At 41.7% G+C, this 21278-nt stretch overlaps 1 protein-coding gene across 2 annotated transcripts in view; it reads left to right on the forward strand.

The window, feature by feature from the left end:
• Positions 1-21278, forward strand: part of PPP1R16B (protein phosphatase 1 regulatory subunit 16B) — a 232557-nt gene that overhangs the window by 173815 nt on the left and 37464 nt on the right. For both annotated transcript variants that reach the window (XM_069243781.1, XM_069243780.1), the window contains exons 4-5: positions 670-815; positions 18852-18955. In XM_069243781.1, coding sequence (XP_069099882.1) covers positions 670-815; positions 18852-18955 — 250 coding nt within the window. The remainder of the gene's footprint in view (positions 1-669; positions 816-18851; positions 18956-21278) is intronic.

Raw genomic sequence — 21278 nt, forward strand, 5'->3', positions numbered from 1 at the left:
AGGAGAAACATTTAGTGGTATATTTAAGAAAAGTGGAGCTGCACTGTGTGCACCGCCACTTTTCTTGCACCCCTTTACCGCCCCCCCTACCGCCACCATGTGTGTGCCGTATTTAAAATATGGTGCACCATGGCGCAGGGTAGGGGGCAATAGCGTAATTGATGTACTCTGCACGAGTAGTGCCAAACTTTTGGTGCTACTCCTGCAGAGTACATAAGGGCCCATTGTAAACTCCTATTCTGTGTTCACACTTCAGTACATTTCATCGTTACATAACACTGTCTTCTTGTTCTGTATGTAGCGAATTGTTCAGTCCTGGAACCGTGCACATGTGGATTTTATACTACCTTGTGCTTTTGTATGTACAGCATGTGCTATTCAGTGTAACATTCCTTAAAATTCCAGCCTGTTCCAGTGAACTTGAGGTTCGTTACTTACATTACTTGTTGTCAAAGGCAAGACTGCCTCTCAGTCAAGTCAAGAATGTTATACCTCTCAGACCTTTGCAGTGGTTAATATATAAATTCCGTATTGCAAGCATATTAAAAACCAAAAACAAAGCTTGCTCGCAAGTCTTAAAATAACTTTGTGCGTCTGCTTCTGTCTCTCCAATTATTGTCAATTGTCCCAATAAATGTAACACACATTTCTGGTTTCTCCTACGAATAGTGCTGTATTGATAACTTTGAAGAGGTCATCAAGTTGCTCTTGAACCATGGCGCTAATGTGAACTCAAAAGACAACGAGCTGTGGACTCCACTTCATGCTGCTGCCACCTGCGGGCACATCAACCTGGTGAAGATTCTCATCCAGTAGTAAGAGTCTCTTCATTACTTTGCTGGTGTCTCTTTTGTCAATTGCATGCATGGTCACTATATCCCACTCCCCTGCCTTTCCTCGTGTCTTTATTGCCAGTTCTGACCTCTGTCCTTTCTATCACTACCTGGGTGATCTTTTGTTTACAACCTTCTAGGTAGGTTGATCAAGTGTGTCATCCACATTTGCTTCCTTTGCCTGGTACCTCTGACTCCTCATTACACTCCTTATCCTTCCCTGTGGGATCCACGTTAGCTGTTGTCAACATATGGGTGACTACAGGTTGGGGATTGAAGCGATTGGATGCGTGGGGATCTAGATTCAGGTTGGAACCAGGAGAACAGTGGTTGTTGGGTATGAGTTCTGTTGAAAGGTTCAGAAGAACTGTGCAGATTTTGATCCAGATGCTATGAATCAACAGAATAGCTCTGTGGAAGCAAATTCTAGAGTCAGGGAAAGATTAGGAGCTCTGAACAATGGAATCGGGAATTGCAATTAAAGTAGCACTGTGAGATACCATGCATGTAGACATGGGTACCACTGTGAGATACCATGCATGTAGACATGGGTATGATACAGAGGAGCTATCAGATGCTAGATTCAAGTGTGATAATGAAGAGTTTTGTGTTTTACCATTCCTTAATCAGCAAGGAGAAGCAAATTGTTGAGACCGCAAGAATTGCAAAGCAGTTGTACAGCAATCATACGCTCAGTGACAAGGTAATACAACGTAAGACAAATTTGTAGAGTGCTGCTTGTCATCTGTGAGGGTATCCAGGCACTGCCTGGAACAATTGCTACACCTAGTTCATGCTAGATTGCATTCATGCAGTGCTTAATCCGTGCCAGTGGTTTCCGGTGCTCAGCACCAGCACTTAATACTTCACGCCAGCACTTGTTTGTGACAGGCCACCACAAGTTTGAGCTGTCTGGCTATTTTTTAGCTTAAACACATCAGCAGAAAATGTATCAATTCAACGTACAGTTAAAAAAAATATATATGTGTGCCGAAAACATTCTTAATACTTAGTCACCTGGAATAGTCCAAATGGTCATACATGAGGGAGTATGATGTAATTTGGCAATCCTGGCAGGGGAAATGGGTGGTGTAACTGGCAATGACCTTATAAAAAATACCTTAGACCCTGGTACTTATTTTTCCACAAATTAAGATCCGCATTCATGCGTCACCTAAAGCAATGCAGCGTAGTCTTCCTGTGTGGCTCTCTCCCACATTGCATCTGCAGCAGGTACTGGGGTGGTACTGGCCATCCCAAAGCCTTCATTTGCTTCCAAGCATCATCTCATGACAGTCACACAGCCATTCACTTACCTGTTGCCGCAACTTGCAGTACTCATTAATGGCCTGGGTATCAAAAGGACACATAAACATATCACTGGGCCGCTATCGGACACTTGTAGAATACTGCTGTTGCCCATCGCAAAGATATCCTTGATGCGGCCTCATGAGAGTCAAAACCAGCACCAGTAAATTCTGGCAGCTGACACTCTGCTTCGCTTATAACAAAATGTGCATATCTATAAAATAGTGGAGTAAACAAATCTAAAAATTCGAATAGCATGCCGATCTAAGAAGAATGTAGTTTCACTTCCATGGATGCAGCACAATGCATTCTGGGGTCAGCCCTTTTATTTTCTGTAGAGATCAGACAATTAGATCATCCGTAAGAACGAGTCCTTCGATACTGACCACAGGCAGGATCCTTGATGGACTGAACAAGTGCTGCGAAGTCTATCGTTATCTCACCAGTCACACAAAAGATTCCTAGTTGCAGACGTCTGACACTATTATTTCAGTTCCTTTTTTTATCTTTCTCTCTACAGCGTCTTCTGTGACTGGAGCTACACTCTGAAAGAAGAGGCAGGAGTCTGCGGCTGACTCATGTGCTGCAGTGCAAAATGTACCTGTTACATTACATTGCACCCGTTAGGTGGGAGGACGTTCGTTTCACATAACGCGTTCTGTGCCTTTATCTATTTGTAAAGGGTTCCAAAATCTAAACTGTCACTCCAAAAAATAATTTACGAATCGCAGTGTGCCTTTGATTCTTTGTGAATTTCATTTTTTGTTTGCTTGAAATCTATGAATTTGTGAAACAAGGGCTTTAAGTAAACCGGGCCCTCCAGGCCCACTTAAATTGCCCTTTATGCTTTACAGAGAACCAAAGTACATAATTCTGCAAAAAAACAAACAAAAAAAACCTGAAAAACACACCCTTTGTATAAACTAAGGTATAATGCAGACATGTCCTTCTGGAGCACCTGTCTCCACAAGGAATATGTGTGGCCGAGTCAGACATTCCATCACTATGGGAACTGAAAAGGTCTCTACCTCTCTGCGGGTTATTTAGAGGTGGCCGGAGCCAGGAGACCACTCTGTACCCCCCTGCTGAACTCAGTTTCCACACTGTACTTAGTGTGGGGGAAGTGGAGGGGGTTACACTGGCATAACCTCTGCTGGCACCGCAGGCATAAAGCCTTCCCTTGGTGGCCCACCTCCATCCACATCAGCCAACCAAGTCACAGCAGCACTCGCCATGCCCAAATTAGGGCAGGGCAACCACCGCTCGTTTTCCCCACCCTTGCATGACAGTAAACTGTAGGGAAATGCACAATGGGCCCCATGTACAGAAGCGAAACTCCACACCGCATCGGGACCATTGCTTTTCTGAAAACAAATTTCTGCTTTGGGAATTTGTTTACAGAGAACCACTTGGCAAAGCAGGAGCATCAAACCTTGTGTCAGCTCAATAAAGGAGGATTGGGAGTCTCAGGCAAAATGCACAGTGTTCCTGATGCACATGGAGTAAATTCCCTGCATATCAGAGACAGGGCTTGATACACAAAGGTAAAGTTACACATTTGTGCAAGTTTAAGCCTTTTCAGTATTCATAACATTTCATTTTATTGATGTTTAGGACTGCAGATACTTTGCAGTCAGGGCAGAGATCTCAGCACATGAAAAGATAAAGCAGGCTTGGAGGACATAACCAGGCTCTGACAGACCTCTATGTTTCTCTCTCCCGAACACAAGCACACACAAGCACACAGATGCACAACTCTCACACATACACACTTTTATCTCAGAAAACTCCACACATGCTAAGCTACTTCTTATCACCATTAACTAGTTGTAGAGTAATGTGCAGAAATAAACTGTGTTAATAAGGCACCTCATTAAAGATAGAATAGAAACAGAAAAGGGAGACGGCAAGGGGTGCAAGGAAGCCACAGAAAATGTAAGGATGGAAACAAGGAAGCAGCTTCAGTCCACTAAGTGGCTACACCAGAATCCACCAGAATCAATGCAACCCAAACAAACTCAACAGTAACCGGTGCATGGACATGGATGAGCGATGAATATAATCTTTAACAACATCTTAGACCAGTGGGTGCACAACCTGGGAGACCGCTGTAGTCATGATGTAATAACGGTGGGTGTTACTAACAGCTCCATTTAATAGTAGGTACTGTATAGGTCAAGATCTGTGGATCAGCAAATGCTGTCACAGCAATCATTACCCTGCTTGACCATGTCTAGAGGCTTAGAGTGCAGCCTTCTGCGCGAGGATACATGCATGCAGTAGCACCTCAGCACCGCTGGGACACAGATCTCTGTAGCTTATTCTACTTTGCTCATGCATGGATTCTGAGATGAATTAGTGTCATTTGTTGCAGAAGAAGTGTGCAAGGTGAGTTGGCTATCGGATAAAAGAGTAAAACAATTCCAGGTTCACAGACACTGAAATCAGTTGCTGGAAGCCCAGGAGCATCGCCTTCTGGATTCCTCCCTTATTTTCCTGAGTCACTGCCAGCACCTCAACAAGAACAAGAGGGAGACACCAATAAACCAGGAGACGGGGAGGAATAAAGAGAGTGAACGCGCAGGAGTGTGATATTTAAAGGAAATTTGAAAGAGAAGAGAGGAAATGATTGAAACTAAACAAAGGGGGCTCCACAAACGTTGCTTTTTCTCTGCCATCTATCATCCACCATCGGTTCTCATCGGGAACAGAAGGCCTTCAGGAGGCAAAGGGCAAAGGGCAAAGTACCACTGGTGGAAATGGCCCTTTTTGCAGGGTCATCCCCAAACTTTTTGCCTCCTTCCTCCTATTTTTTTCTGACCAGTTTTTGTTGGCTTTAGGACTCTGGGCACTAACCAGTGCTAAAGTGCATATGCTCTCTCTGTAAATTGTATTATTGTCGATTGGTTTATCCATGACTGGCATATTTGATTTACTAGTAAGTCCCTAGTAAAGTGCACTAGAGGAGCCCTGGGCCTGTAAATCAAATGCTACTAGTGGGCCTGCAGCACTAGTTGTGCCACCCACATGAGTAGCTCTGCAAACATGTCTTAGACCTGGCATTGCAGTGTCTGTTAGTGCAGTCTTGCACTGCCAATTCGACTTGGCAAGTTTACCCACTTGACAGGCCTAAACCTTCCCTTTTCATACGTGTAAGGCACCCCTAAGATAGGCCCTAGATAGCCCCGTTGGCAGGGTGCAGTGTATGTTAAAGGTGGGACATGTACTAATGTGTGTTGCATGCCCTAACAGTGAAATACTGCTAAATTCAGTCTTCGCTGTTGCAAGGCCTATCTCTCTCATAGGTTAACATGGAGGCCTGCCTTTAAATAACTTTAAAGTGCAGATTCCCTTTGAGAGCAGTTAGAAACTTGGAGTTTGGGGTCTCCAAGCTCACAATTTAAAAATACATCTTGTAGTGAAGTTAGTTTTTAGATTGTTAGTTTGAAAATACTAGTTTTAGCAGGTAGGCATTTTCTTACTTAACCCATTCTGTGACTCTGCCTGTTTGTGGACTCCCTGTCTGTGTCAGACTGACAGTTGGGCTGTTTGTGAATCCCTTCTAGACAGTGAGACAAAGGGAGCTATGGTGTAGCCTGCATATCCTGATGGGCCATCTGAACTAGAGTGGAGGGAAGAGTGGTCACTTACACCTGCCTGGGCTGTGGCTGCCCTCACACAATGCATTCTCCAACCCCCTGGTGTGTGTCTGTGGCTAGGCCTGGGCAAGGCAGGATCTTATGAATCACAGAGACTTTACTTTGAAGTTTGCCTACTTCAGAGGCAGAAAAGGGTAAAAGTAGTGGACCCAAAACCCCAGACTTTAGATTTCTTCAAGATAACTTCTGGATTCAAGGTGAACCTCTGCTAAGGGGAAGAACTGAAGAGCTGAGGAGAAGTGCTGCTCCTGCCTGTGACTGTGCTTTGTTGGGCTATCCTGCAGTTGCTGCTTCTGCCTGTGAAAGGGGGCAAAGACTGGACTTTGTGGTATATTCCTGATTGTGAAGAATCTCCAAGGGCTTGAACTGAACTTGCCTCCTGTTTTGAAGTCTCAGGATCATCAAAGACTTCCTCTGCTAACATCTGGACTCTCTGCTGAGACTCCTGCCCTGCCAAGTGGTGTCCTATCCAGTCCCTGGCAGGGGCAGCTCCTTCATAAGGGCAGAGGAGCGTCGCCCCTCCACCAGCAGCCGTAGCTGCAAACCTTTTCCCCCAAAACGATAATAAACTTTGTTTATTATTGTTTATAGGAAAAAGGGGAGGGACCACGGGGTCATGAGCAATGAGGGGGAGTGCTCAGCACTCACCCTCAGAGCACATGTGTTTTTGGCCGGCTGTCTCGGGCAGTCCAAACACACATGCACGAAGATCTCTCTCCAGCCCAGCAACACAGTTGCTGAGCTGGAGAGCCTGCACAGGCTCCCAGTCTGCCTGGAAGCGCACTAGCTGGGTGCTTCCATCCAATCCTGATGCTGCTCTGAGCAGTCTTCTAGCTTCAATGGAATACTTGTGTCAATGCGTCAGTATTATGGTTACTTAGCCTTGCGTAGTGTTATTAATTACTGGCAATATTTGCAGGCCTGGGCAAAATGTAAATTATGCCAGTACAATTCACAAAATTCTTGATATTCGTGTTGCGCAAAATTTTCTAAATGTCTAGAAATTTCACAATATGCAATTTTGCCTAATTTTACTTCTGGGTCACTGGTACCCATAGAAAAACTCTCACATAGAGACATTTTCTGTTTGAAGTATGTCATAGCATTAAAATCAGCGAGATTCTGCAAACTCAGTTTCTCACTAAAAGCATAATTTAATGAGATTTCAATGAGATTTCATTGAAATTACTGAGTTTCACAAACCCTTTAATATTTGGTGTTAATGGGTTAGTATCATTGTTTCAGAAGGTTACTTGTAGCAACATTCTACTTTCAGAGTAGTGCTAATTTGCCAAAGAAGAAGTACTGGTGCCCAGGGTTTCTGTCAGAAGCTTGTCACCAGCTCTGATGAATGTTGGGGTTGCCGAATACCAAGGCTTCTTATTTTTGATTCCATCTTATGCTTGTTTCCTCCACTTTACTACTCTTCCTGCCCCTTTATCTCACTCTTGCAGCATTTTTAGGTCAAGCTTAGCAGCGTGCAAGTGCTGCTTTTCCGACGTGTTGGTATGTATCTGGGCTTTTAACCACACCCACCGCCCGCCCATCACTATTACTCGTTCATGGGCTTGTGCTTCAAAAATCCTTTATTTTTGTTGGTAAATGCTTTATGTTTGTCCCTCCTTGGGGCAGTTTAGTTACCTCCTTAGACATCACCCCTGTTACATGGCCAATTGCACTTTTGCCGATACGTTTGACTGCAAGTGAACTTCTTTTTCCATTCGTGTGCTCCTTCACGCTGATGCGGTGGCGCTTTGAATAAGCTCGCTTATGTGAAACTGTTTTACTTTTCATTTTCAATTTATGTGGCAAGAAAAGTCTGGTTAGGAGTTTACAACGCTAATAGCTCTAACTCGAGCAAATGCGAGACCCATTGCATTGCAAATGCTTGTTTCATCCCTGTTTTCTCCCCTTGGCAGTTTTTATGTCTTTCTCTGCCTTCTTCTTTCATCCTTTTCTGTCTTTTTCTTATCTTTTCAGGGTCAATGACCGATGATAAAAAATAAGTGCCTAAACACATGCAACTAAACCCTCAAATTTAGCACAAGTTCCCAGTCATGTTGGGCATCTTTGATGCAGCATTCTGTGGTCAGGGCCCTTCTTTGGGTCCTTTAAGCAGTGTCGGGCCCTTCTTTGGGTCCTTTGGGCAGTGTCGGGTTTCAGAGCTCTGGTGGAGGTGACAGAGCCGTACTCTCCGTTCACAGCCACGCTTGTTGGTGCTGGAGCAGAGTTCTGAGTTCCTGGTCTTGCTTGCTATCGTTTGTCAGTTGTCTGTATGCAGCACACAGGATGATTTTCAGGCAGCTTTCAATTGAGGCTGCCACAGACAGTGATGAACAGAGACGAACACGCTGCAGCTGCTTTCTCTCTTTCCGTCATCCCATTCATTGGGTTATTGATGGTTTTCTTGTATTCGGTAGAATTCTTTGTCCTTTTGAATGTGTTTTACATTTCCACTTCCGCCCCTTCCTTTGTATCATTCTCAAATGTTTTAAAGGCTTTATTCATGCCCCGCTCTGCCTCTCTGGTTTTACTCATCTTCACTCGTTTCCCTCATGTATTAAACCCTCTTTTACACTGACTTGTACCAATGTGATCTCTCTCTACTGTCTCTTTCACTTCTTTGCTCGCTTCCTCCTCCTTGCTTTTTCTTTCCCGCTTTATCATTTCTTCTATCGCTCTCCTCTCAACCTCCTCTCCACCCCCTCTACCAATCATTTTACGCTGTTGGCTAAAGTAACATCACACTCAGTATTTGCACATAGCTCTAATGGATGGGGGCAGGTTTTTCTCTCAAAATCACAAACTCAGACTTCCCTTCCTCAAACGTTAAAACAATGTGAAATGTTTCAAAGCTGACACAAACATCTGCACATGTAGCGTGTCACATACAGACTTTTGAAAACACAAGAACGGCCTGATTATTTTGCTCATATTTTCCTCTAACTTTTTGGTTTCTTTCACTTCTCAGGAGTCTCCTTTTTCTCTCCCTCAACTATCAATTTTCTCTTATATTCTCCCATCTCTTTTTCTCACACTCTACGAATCCTCAAAATTGATGGCCTCTCTGCTCACCCGTTTTGCCTTTTGGCCAGTTTCTCTTCCCTGTCTTTCTGTAGCTGTGACTATGCATCTCGTTACCCAGCGATTGAGGGTTGAATTTGGGAAGAACACTTTAGCTTAGGAGTATAGATCTTCTTCTTAATACCATGGAGGTTGGATTGGACTCAGTGAACCTTCTGCATGGGTGCTGTGCTGTGCTGCCCTAAGCTGTGTAGGCTGGTAATGAAGTTCTCCAAAGGCGTCTCCTTCTGCTATTATCTTGTCAGAAACAAATCTGTTTGTTTCTTGAGGAACAGAAACAAGCTCTTTTTCCCCTAGGTCAGAGATCGAAGGAAGCCAAATGGCTCCATGTTGGCAGGATTCTAGCTTACCTGTCCTAATGTGGGATGACCCAACTCCAATACAAGCAGTTTCAGCAAGGAGAGGTGCTTTCTGTCTTCAAAGCAGATGCTGCACAGTTTCCATTACTTAGTGATTCCCACATCCAAATTCCTGCACAGCCATGTGGAAGGATTTGTTAGCCCCTGTCGACTCTCGAGTTGAGATGCCAACCACCAGACCTCTTCTATAATACAAGTTACATATCAAGGGACGTGGATCTCCTGTGAGGAAGACCAAAAGTGTCTTCTTACTCAGTGACCTTAGCCTCTCCCTGGGTGGAAGTACCTCACCCTCCTGCAGCCACGCATATCAAGGATGCTTTATCCAAATGAACTTCTTTTCTGATATTTTGACTCATAGCATCTGGCAGCTGGGCTATTTGTAAATGACAGCTCACACTGGTGTATTTGGTTTGTGATTCAATACCAGATAAACCATGTTAAATGGTAGACTTCCCGAGTTCAGCAGTGGTTATTAGAAATGGGGTCTTTGGTTGGCAGTCAGGTTATCCCCTGTCTAAGCAAGGACCCTCACTCTAGTCAGGGCAAAGGAGAAACACACCTGGTTAACCCCAACTCACCCCTTTGGTAGCTTGGCACGAGCAGGCAGGCTTAACTAAGAAGCAATGTGTAAAGTATTTGTACCAACACACACACAGTAATACAGTGAAAACATTACAAAATGGACACCACATCAGTTTAGAAAAATGGGTACCATTTATTTAAATCAAACAAGGCCGAAACAAAAAAAAATCCACCATACACAAGTGAAGGTATAATTTTCAAAAGAATAAGAGTCTTACTCTATAGAAAACAATGGAAATGATAATTTTGCACAAAGTACCTGGTTAGAGTAGAAAATAAAGCCGCACGGGTGAGCGTGCATTGGAAAAGGCAGTGATGCGTCAATTCCTTCCTCGCAGGGGAGGTCATGTGTTGTTTCTTCTCTGGTCGGCAATGCGTAATTTTTCTCTCTCGCAAGAGAGTGATGGATCGATTTCCGGACGGGGCACCTCGGATCCGTGCAGAGTAGGGTTCTCTTTGACGCCTAGGAACGATACATGGAAAATCCTGTTGCACGATGTTAGCAAATCACGCCGTGTGGAGTTGCGTCCTTATCAGCAGCCACAAGTGGCTCTTGCGCATCGTTTCTCCAGCCATGATGCCTCAATCTCGCAGCTGGGATGTAGGTGGAGCATCGATTTAAGACGCAAAGCCTGTAGCGCATTGTTTATCAGCCGCATTGCAGATGGTGCATCGAAAAGTTCCCCGCACGGTGTTCTGTGCATGGATTTTCACTCTTGTCTGCCAACTTCACCTTTCAAGGGCCCATGGACCAGTCGCGGCTTGCACGACACAGAAGGGGTGGGGCGGTGCTCGAGGGGGTAAGGGGGAAGGGGGTGGATTACATAAAAAATTATAAAATAATTTAAAAAAAACACTTACCTCCTCTGCCACACGCCGCTCCATCCGCTCCTTCGGCTCCTCAGCAATGTCAAAGCACACCCTAAATCAGAAAACTGCTCAAGTGACAGTACGCACAGCTTTGGAATCAGAATACTGCGACAATGAAACATAGCTTTGCTTTTAAATATGGTTATTGACATAGTGACCAGTGGCGTAACACAACTTGAGGGGCCTCGTACAAAGTGCAAGGAGAGTCCACCTCCAAACTCACTCAGGAGCGCTCAGGCCAGGGTAATGTGCTGAGGGGGCCCCCTGAAGTTTGCCCACCTCCGCACCGCAGGGGCTGTGGGGACGTTTGTTACCCACTGATAGTGACAACATTTATGGGTCAAGACCAGAATACTGCCCATGCCACTGAGTATGACTATTAAAGCTAACAATTCTACCTTTACAAATATTAAGGAAGATTCCTAATCTTGAGTACTTCCACCATTTCAGCCGCTGCACAAATAGGACCAAAGATGTACCTGAAACTAGTCATCTGTCCAGCTACCAGAAGCTCTGACCACAGACAACTGGGGTAGTGATGGTTCTAAAACCACTACTTAACCAACAACACCAACCAAGTCTTTAAATATAGTGCTGCCTCACTGAACCTATATGAAACTCTGACCCAGGGTTACAGCCCAATGAGCCAAGTAAGACTCAAGATCAATAAAAGCATACTCTCCTACCACACCAAGCAGGCCTCTGAATCGTGCACATATATGAGTGACAATAATCATAACTCTAAAATATGAATGCTTCCCATATGATTCCATACACAGCCTTGAAACTTGAATGATGTCTAAAAAATATTAGGAATAGATATGGCACTAGAATACTGCTCAAAGATATCAAGTATGCATTAGATCAAAAATACTGACTCAACAATGCCCTGCACAGCTCGGAAATAAAGCTCCCAATATTTAGCCCTTTTCATTAGAGAATGGAGTTTAGAACAAGACTTATGTATGACGCTAAGTTTGTTAACAAGCACTGGTGAAGCTAATGGGTCACATATTCATCATGTGAGTACCAAGCTGTTGGCTTTGCCAATGTTTGCCTGTAAAGTATTATTTTAAAAGTAAAGACAAGCAAATACATATCTTATTATATCACAGACCTATACAATGAATTTAAGGTTTTTAATCTTCTTTATAAGTTACATGGTTTATTCTACATAAACATTTCCCTCAGAAACTCCGATCAGAATTTAAAAAGAATAAAGATCAGAATATAAAGGGAATGCTTGCCATGGCCTAATTTACTTTTCACAGAATTCAGCCATTTGGCCTCTGCAGTAGCCTAGGGAGCAGATATATGGGCCTCCAGGAGAAGTGTCATGCTAAGTACAACTTTACAACAGACAACAGCCCTGTGACTGCAGCAGTCTTTGTGTAAAAGGCTTGTACTTTCATGCAATATGTGGAATGCAGAATATCAAACAAAAATAAGCTTACATTTTGTTCTGCAGCAATACCCATGCACAAATATTCCTGTTGCTGTGATTTTACGGGCTGCTGGAAGGAGTGGCGAGCCGAGCACTAAAGAGCAAATGGAAGTGAATATTTGAAGGGGTGAAGCCGCACATGAGGCAGAGAGCTAGAAATAGCATGCACTCTAAAAGAATGCTGAATGAAAAAAGAAAAAAGTGTTCCCTTAATTTGTAAATGTGAGCAGTGAAAGATACAAGTTAGGCAATCAAAAGGATCATAAATAGACTATGGTCCATGGGCGGGGCAACCACGGGAAAAGAAATGCTAGCCATTGAATAAGAATCAAGCAAATGAGAGCGAAAAAAAGCCAGCTAGTGTTAAGCAATGGAGGGGCTGTAAGCCCACTGTAAGCAATCGGTCTTTTGCAACCAGACAGCTTTCCCTGTTGGTAGGCAAGATCTAAAAATGGAATACTCAATACCCAATGATTTGAAATGGAAGGGTTTCTGTACCATACTTAAAATACATCTTACAATACTAGCCAAAGAACGTCATTCGTGTTTTAAAACAAATACAGGGGTGATCAAAATAAAGAGAGCTAAATCATATCTGAGCACATCTGAGAGGAGAAATGCACTCCGCTTGCCTGGCAGACATGCAGCGTTGCCATATTTAGAGTTCTACATCTGCCTGGCAGAGCTCTGAAGGCACTAAAAGTTCAGTGAGGAGCTACCAAGTTTCGCTCAGCAGACTTTTTGTGTTTTACAAACCAAAATCCAAAATCACTAATGACCCTGATGCCATGGGAGTTTGAGTATGGGATCTTATTTTATTATTTCTGTCTGTGACCGTGAGGCTTTATTTGACAGTCTATAACAGTGAAAAAGGTACATCAGACTGTCTACTCTAAATGGGTCAGACTGCTTGAGGCACTTACACCATTGGCCTTAAGTCCATCAAGCCATTTTTGTAAGGTTTCTGCCGGAACAATCAATGGGGGCACCTCCGAATGGAACCTGTTGTCCGACTCTACTCCAGATAGGGCTAGAGTAACATAGGTTTGCTGGACAGGTACTCTGCCTATCTCTTAATGAGCCCTTTTGCCTCTTGATGACATCTGAGTCCTGACCAAAAAAGTCCAGTGAGGATATTTGGTGAGGATAACTTGTACTACTGTAACCTAATGACTCTCCTGGTAGGTTCAACAATGCCTGGACATTCTAATCTGGCAGGCATCTCTCCGTCGCTACTCATTGCAGATTTCTAGGGTTTATCATTAGCCAAAACCTTAAAATGACAGAACATCGCTGAAGTTACAAAAATGCATTTTCCAACTTCACTCGCTGAGGAAAACTAAACCATCCATCCTACCCTTAAAATTCTGGACATCAGTACAAGCTTAAATGGTCACATATCTCGACGGAGACAATTCACTACTCGCTCACAGGATCATGCACTCCGGGTTACTGATGAACCACAATGACAAACTGCACACCAAATGAGGTGAAAGAACCATGAGGAAAATCCAACAAAAAAGCAAGACTCAAAACCAGGTTTTCTAGTATCCCAGAAAATATCAGAATCTGATCCAGTCTTTTACCTTTAAAAAAAGCTTGACATCTTTCTTTTCCAGACTACATCTGCCAAACAAGCTCCTGCTCTTTTCGTGTGGATGGAATTAAAGGTGTGGGAGGTGATGCTCATAGCCATATTGAAGGAGCTCAATTTCAAAAATAGCAATAAAGAGGCTTTTGAATATCTGTCTTGCAACATGTAATGTTTTTTTCAAAGACAGACCATCAAGTGTCAGATGGCATAAAGTATTTAATTCAAAATGAAGTCACTAGTGCTGAAGCATGATTTATTTTGGTATATATTTAAAATACATATATTCCATTCATTTACATTAATATTTACCATAAAAACATTTCTACTCATGTTTTTAAATTTTAATAAATATTTTTTTATTTCCCATATCCTTTACCTTAGACAGACCTCTGCTCCGGTAGTGGAGAGCAGTGCCTAACTGCGAACAGTTACCAGTACTACTTTACACTGTTAAATTAATTTTGAACTAAATATTTAAATAACTTAATAATATGAAGATAAATTATTTTTTAAAGATTTGTTAAAAATCCCCCTTTCAGTAAAATGTTTATATTTACTTATTAGTTATTTAACATTACCAAATATTATGCATAGAAAGCAAATTATATTAATTTATTAAAAATAAAATTCCATTTATTTTTCATTTAAAATGTTTACTAAAATATGTTATCATAAATATTTAGTTTTGTATTTATATATAATTTCAACATGAAATAAATGTATATAGATTTTTTTTAAAAAGCTGAAGGGAATGTTTTCTTAATGTTATTTCTTATGGGTTCTATGAGGTCTCTTCCTCCATTATTTTCTATGGGAGCATATTGCGGTACCACCGTTTCGCCATGTATGGTTATGGAGTTACTCAATGTCTGTGACTGTTTTGGATCCTTTTGACTGCAGTAACTTTAAAATTGTAAATTTAGCTTTACCCCGTTTCAGGGGATGGACACATGTAAGTCTACACTTTGTGTTTAATTTACAATTAAGAATGGTAACTCGCCAAAGTACTACATTTACTACAGGTTGTAAGCGTAAATGAACAAGAGTAGATTTACTCACGTGTACATTTACTTTTGTGAATCAGCCCCTTTATCTTTAAGGAGCATTTGACTTTTTCACAACCATCTATCTTAGGTGAGTGGAGGTCACTAGTCAGCATACCCACTTTTCAAAACTGTTCTGGGAGCCATTCATCTTCCCTATAGTATTTCTGTTCTGCTATTCTTTGTGTTATATCTGTTGTTTGCGTTTGCCTTTATAGTTCTCCAAGGTGCTATAAAAATATATAAAAAATACCAAAAATAAATACTTATCACGCACAGACACAAACACGCACATATTCTTTCTTTGAATGCTGCTCTGTGGGAAGACTGCAAGCAGCAGTGAATGTGATTACCAACCCTGGGCACAGATGTTACATATGTGAAACTGATACAAGGGAGATCACTATTCTCCAAGGTCACTGAAGCCTTTAATCTACCCAAAGAAGGTCACAGGGGAGATTATAGGATTTCGTAATGGTCATAGTATACTTCAGTGTCTAGAGCATTACTTACCCACTAACACTATTCGTGACCCCAATGTAGGGTTTGTATTATCATAAAAAAAAGTGACAAAGAGCTCTCATGTCTTTAGCAGGGCGTGCCGTGCGTCCACCACATCTTGTACTGAGTGCCTGAGTACGGGATGTGCCGTGATTGTACCCAATACATGATTTCTTCGATTGTGTACCAATGAGAACTCTACAGTGGTTGATAAATACAGTGTACCAGTGGGAGGACCACATAACGTGATAGATTCAGTATGTACCCTTAGTCATGCCAATGCGATTTTATAATTCATTGTGTACCAATGAGATTGCTACCTCATTTGATAAATTTGATAAAGTTACTGTGTACCAATGAGAGCACTACATTGCTTGATAGATTCACTATGTACCAGTGAAAGAGATACATTGCTTGATAGATTCACTATGTACCAGTGAAAGAGATACATTGCGTGATAGATTCAGTGTGTACCAGTGAAAGAGATACATTGCTTGATAGATTCACTGTGTACCAGTGAAAGAGATACATTGCTTGATAGATTCAGTGTGTATTACGACAGCACTACAGCACCTTGCAGATCCAGGGGGAGATTTACAAACAATTTGCGCTGGGTTAGCGTAACTTTTTCCTGATTTACTTTCCAGTGCAAAACTAGTTTTGCGCAGGAAAATACCCTAAAAGTAATGCAATGCACAACATATTACTACTTTGGGTTACTTAGCGCCTATGGGGATTTAAATGGGTGGTACATGTCCGCCTGTGCCTTTTGACGCAAGACCCTATCTACAACAATAGTATACAGGGTTTTGCGCCCAAAGTCAATGCCTTTTCAAAGCAGGCATTAAAAGGAGAAAGTTTTAATTTCTCCTTTCTTTTCTGACTTTGCATGCATGCTGCACCGTGCAGCACACATACAATGTGGGAAATGTTTTGAAGTGTATCCAAGCGTAGTATTTTAAACTGGAATGGTACCTTTCCAGTACAAAACCTATGGTAGACTCTCTCGCACATACACTTGCGCTATGACGCAAAGGTGTGTGTGTGGCGCATGGCAGCTAAAATCTGCGCCGATGCTAGAGAGAGGGGAGGAGAGTGCATTTCTATGTAGATATGGCGCGGTTCTACTCCCTGACTGTCACGCAGTGCACTATTTTTTGCTGCTGCACTCCATGACAATTTTGTACATCTGCAACTCAGTGTCTACCTGTGGTAGTGATGTGGCGATTTATACATTCAGTGTGCTCAAATGAGTGTTACATTGCTTGATACATTCACTCTGTTCCTGAGGAAGCACGATTGTGCATGATAAATTCAGTGTGTTCCAATGCATTATTTGATGGATTCAGTGTATATCTGCGCGAATGCTACAGGGCTTGATAGATTTGGGCCCATATTTATACTATTGTTGGACACCCTTCAGTGAACTGAGATATCACTGGAATTTTTCCTTAGAATCTTTGGATTTGCTAATTATACTCAGGCTTGAATTATACGATCCTTTCAGAGTTATCCTTACTCAAAGAGAGGTACATTAACACAAGTTAAAGTCACCTAATAAGTGTTGACATGGCATTTCCTTATAGAACGCCACGCAGCAGATTCCATTTGGTCCTTCTGAATGTGGGAGATTCTATTGCAGATAAATGCCATATCGTCAATACGTGCATTTAGTAATCTTGCAGATGAATACATTCTAACAGGGATTTTAAATACATTCATCTGATGTATCAGTGAAGAAGAGAGTCAATGAGCAATTTTATAGTTCAGATGAACAGCTTGTCCAGTTACCTCTATAGGTAAAAAAAACTCCCACTGCTATTAAATTGAAGAATGACCGATTGTGAGGGTAAATGGTCTACAAAGAGATACTGCTGGGCATGTCTAGTAGACTTCATTCTTTCAAAGAGCTCCCTATTAGTGGCGCACTGAAACTAAGCAAGGAGGTGAATGGCGGAACCAGTAATCACCTCTTGCCTTTCTTGCTTGACTCAGACAAGACCTAATTTATCCACTGTCCAACTCACCCGGTAAGTGAGCATGTGGGTATACCCAATGGGCTTAGAAACCATGCTCTGTCTCCATTTGGGCATCCTGTGAAACATGTGTGGTCATAAACTCTTCTCCACTGGCCTAAAGGTATAACATGTGGGGGATAGGTGGAGGGCATGGTCTGAGGTCATACCCAATGCCCGCACCCACAATATGCAGATCTCAGTGCCCATAGACATGCCCAGTGTTTACTGTGGCTTGTCTTCCCCTATTTCTTTCTTTTTAGAAGTCCACAAACAAAATCTCTGTTCGTGGTACATGTATTTTTTTGCACAATATAAATCTAAAATCACAGTTACATACAACGAGCAGTGCACTTTTAATGTCTGACTGCATTTTATTTTATGACACAGATAGGGTCTTCTTCCATATACATACAAAGAAACCTATGAAAGTTACCTCAGCACCTCACAACTACCTAAAACGCAAACTACGGGTTGGCTTTGTGTAACAAAAACATCTTTGGGTGGGAAATGATGCAATGGCTAGAGCTGCCGACTTTGGAACTGCAGAACCAGGTTGAAGTCTTGGCCTCAGCTCAACATCCTGTGATTCTGCGCAAATCACTTAATCTTCCCATGCTTAAAAAACACAAAAATGAATGTGTCCTTGTGTAATGTAACTGATGCTCAAGTAAAGCACTCCAATACCTTCAGGTCGAGCTTGAGCTGTATAAAACTACAACAAACCTGTCTGTGTACTGTCAGATTCAATAACAGAAGCACACACACCCTGGCTTGCCAGCAAAATCAGCACACATACTTAACTATACACAGTATTGCTGATAATCAGCACACAGCTACTCACCGTAGAATCATATTTGTCAGATAAATTTGCTCACCACATGGAAAAATGATAGAAAAGCTTTGAAGAGAGAAAAAACCTCAGGCAGACTGGGTTAGATCTGACCTGAGACAAATTACAATTGCTGGTTATCCTCATTTCAGATATAAAGCCAGTGTAGTGGTGGTTTAATCTATTATTTATGGCGCATGCATACAGCTTAATATTAGAGGTAGCTTTAAAAGGCAACATATAGCATCACAAAAAAATATTGAAAACCAAAGAACAATGAATGAGACTTTCAACAGGGCACACTAAAAACACTTGGTGCTACATTGCCATCCTAGCTGAGTGACTGTTAAAATGCTCAAGTAGTCTCTATGGCGGATAAAAGGATAGTGCAGTGTACTTGTTTGGCCTACACAAATCTGGGCTCCTAAATATTGTCATTGCCTCTTGTTTCATGTTTACTCCCATTGAGCAAGGATGGCACTATGTTAAGGCGAGAGCCGGCGCCTGCCCTATGACATCATCACATAAGCCACAAGAGAGCACAGTCATTAAAAAAATGGCATAAAAAGCTCTTCTTTTGCAAAGTGAGAGGAGTTCTGAAATCTTTGTATCAAAAGTGCCTGTAACACTTTGAGTCTTGTTGAATCGTGAATTTTGTTCTTTGAATGCAGAACCCTTCTTAAGAGCTCTTCCTCAGGTCTTTTGTTTCTCACACTCTTTGCAGCGGAGCAGACCTGCTGGCTGTGAATGCTGACGGTAACATGCCCTATGACTTGTGTGAAGATGAGTCAACTCTGGACATCATTGAGACATGCATGGCCTACAAAGGTAAGTAACGCTAGACATATTAGAAAGTAAAGTATTTGTTTTCTGGATATTAGGAGTCTTAATCTTAGACAAAATTATTTGATTCAGCAAGCAAACCATAAGAGAACAAAGTTTACAATTTATCATTGTATAAAACTATGAAACACACTAAAATAAATAATTTAATGAAAATATCAATGCATCAGCCAGTACAGTAAAAAAAGAACATGAACATATAAATAGCTGCAAGAGTGACAACCCAGATTAAGCCTGTTCCAGCGTACATTTCATATCATTACTCTCGTAAGTTTAGATGTCTCAATTATCACCCTAAGAGATAAGTAACATGCAGGTATATCAATTACCTTCCTAAAAGATAAGTAAAGTGCATATACACATTTAAATTAATTAAAAACAAAGAATAATAGCTACATGTGCTGCAGTTTACTATACTAATTTATCCATACTGCTTTTGTATGAAAACATTTTAAGCAGCAAAACAAATTTCAATGGAATCAAGCGAATAGAAGTAGCTAAAGCCTTCTCTATAGGAACAGGGATTGTGAGCCCTCAAAACTGGGAGCAGAAACTTGTATCTCAGGGTTTTGTAAAGTGCACAAAACAGAACAAAGTGCAAAGTAGATTGTTAAGCCACATTGCTGCAAGGGCAAGGCACAAGATTATCAGACCAACCCCTGGTTTGGAAAGGCTACCAAGAAAGGCACGGTACCCAAACAAAACCTGGTCAAGTAAAATCTATATTGCGGATTCAAGAAAAAGGATAAATAAAATTGCAACTGATTAGTAACAGAACTAACGTTACCAGACCTCAGAGATCTCTGCTCGCTCGCTACCTGCTGGTGGTGTAGGCTTGCCCTTGATAAATGTGCAGACCTAGTTATGAGTTGTGTTTGGTAGGGCAGTTTTAGAGGGTTATCAAAAAATCAATTAGATCCATTTCACCAAAGACACATTTCAGGTAACAGAACCAAGGGATCTTCTCAACATTAGACATAGTAAGTCTGTGATGATGGTTCTTGAAAAGTCTACTTCCGGTGAGAGCCAGATCTTAGCCCACAGTAACAAGGGAGCCAATGCGGTCCTCAATATACTCCAAGCCCAATTCAAAGTGACAGAATGGAGCAGATGTAGTCTTAGGGACCGCCAGGAGCATTCTACTTAAGTTGTTCTGAAGTTGTGCTCTACAATTTGAAGCTTAGTACAATTACCAGGGCTACACACTCCAGCCCCATATGTAGCAATTAAGAGACATTTTGCTTCATAAAGTGTTAACATCTCCTTACAGGCTTCTGACCCAATTTGGCTGCACAACAGAAAAGTGCCTCCACAGCTCTAATCTTCTTCTGGGATCTCAAAGTCAGTAAGGGGTCCCACGATAACTGTGGATTAAAAAGGATCCCGAGAAAGGAACAATTTTAAACTTTGGCAATCACGTTACCCTGCACAACAAATGATTTTGACTTTGTTAACTTGGGGCCGCACACCATAACATGATTTTTTTATGATTCACTTTTAAATCAAGAGTTACCATAAAATCTACAAAAGTATCAAGGGTTTTCTGCAGACTCATAGATGTCCTTAATACAAGGACAGCGTCGTTAACATAAAGGAGTGTTGGAACAAAGGCTCATATTTATACTTTTTTAGCGCCGCTTTTTGATGCAAAAGCGGCGCAAACTTACAAAAATACAATTGTATTTTGTAAGTTTGTGTCGTTTTTATGTCAAAAAATGATGCAAATGTGGCGCTAAAAAAGTATAACTAAGGGCCAAAGCTTTTACCAATCTTCGGGTAGTCCAATTTCTTTTGCTGTAGATATGCATCTAAACCATTACTATAAACAAGGAACAGACACTGGCGGATTCCCTCAGCCAAAGATATCGATTCAACTCTGGACATCATTGAGGCGTGCATGGTCTACAAAGGTAAGTAACGCTAGACATATTAGAAAGTAAAGTATTTGTTTTCCGGATGTTAGCAGTCAGTAACATAGCAAAGCTGTGCTTCTGGAAAGACTTAATAATTATTGAATAGGTTGCTCAAACTGCTAGCAAGCTTAGAAGGGATGCATAAATTATGCAAATTAGTAAAATTAGCTCTGGGATGGATATCCCATTTTAAATAGAGAGTACTCCAAATGAAATGCATTAATCCACGAGCAACACTTTGAATGCTGACGTTTTTAAATACTGCATTAGCTAAATATCTTTCACTGCGAGCTTCAAAGCAGCATATACAATTGCAAATACATTTACAATAATACATCATATGGAAGAGTACAACAAAATCTTTGCCAAGCAGTGATTTAATAAATGGAACCCCT

The sequence above is a fragment of the Pleurodeles waltl genome, chromosome 7 (genome assembly GCF_031143425.1).
Source record: "Pleurodeles waltl isolate 20211129_DDA chromosome 7, aPleWal1.hap1.20221129, whole genome shotgun sequence".
NCBI classification, from domain to species: domain Eukaryota; kingdom Metazoa; phylum Chordata; class Amphibia; order Caudata; family Salamandridae; genus Pleurodeles; species Pleurodeles waltl.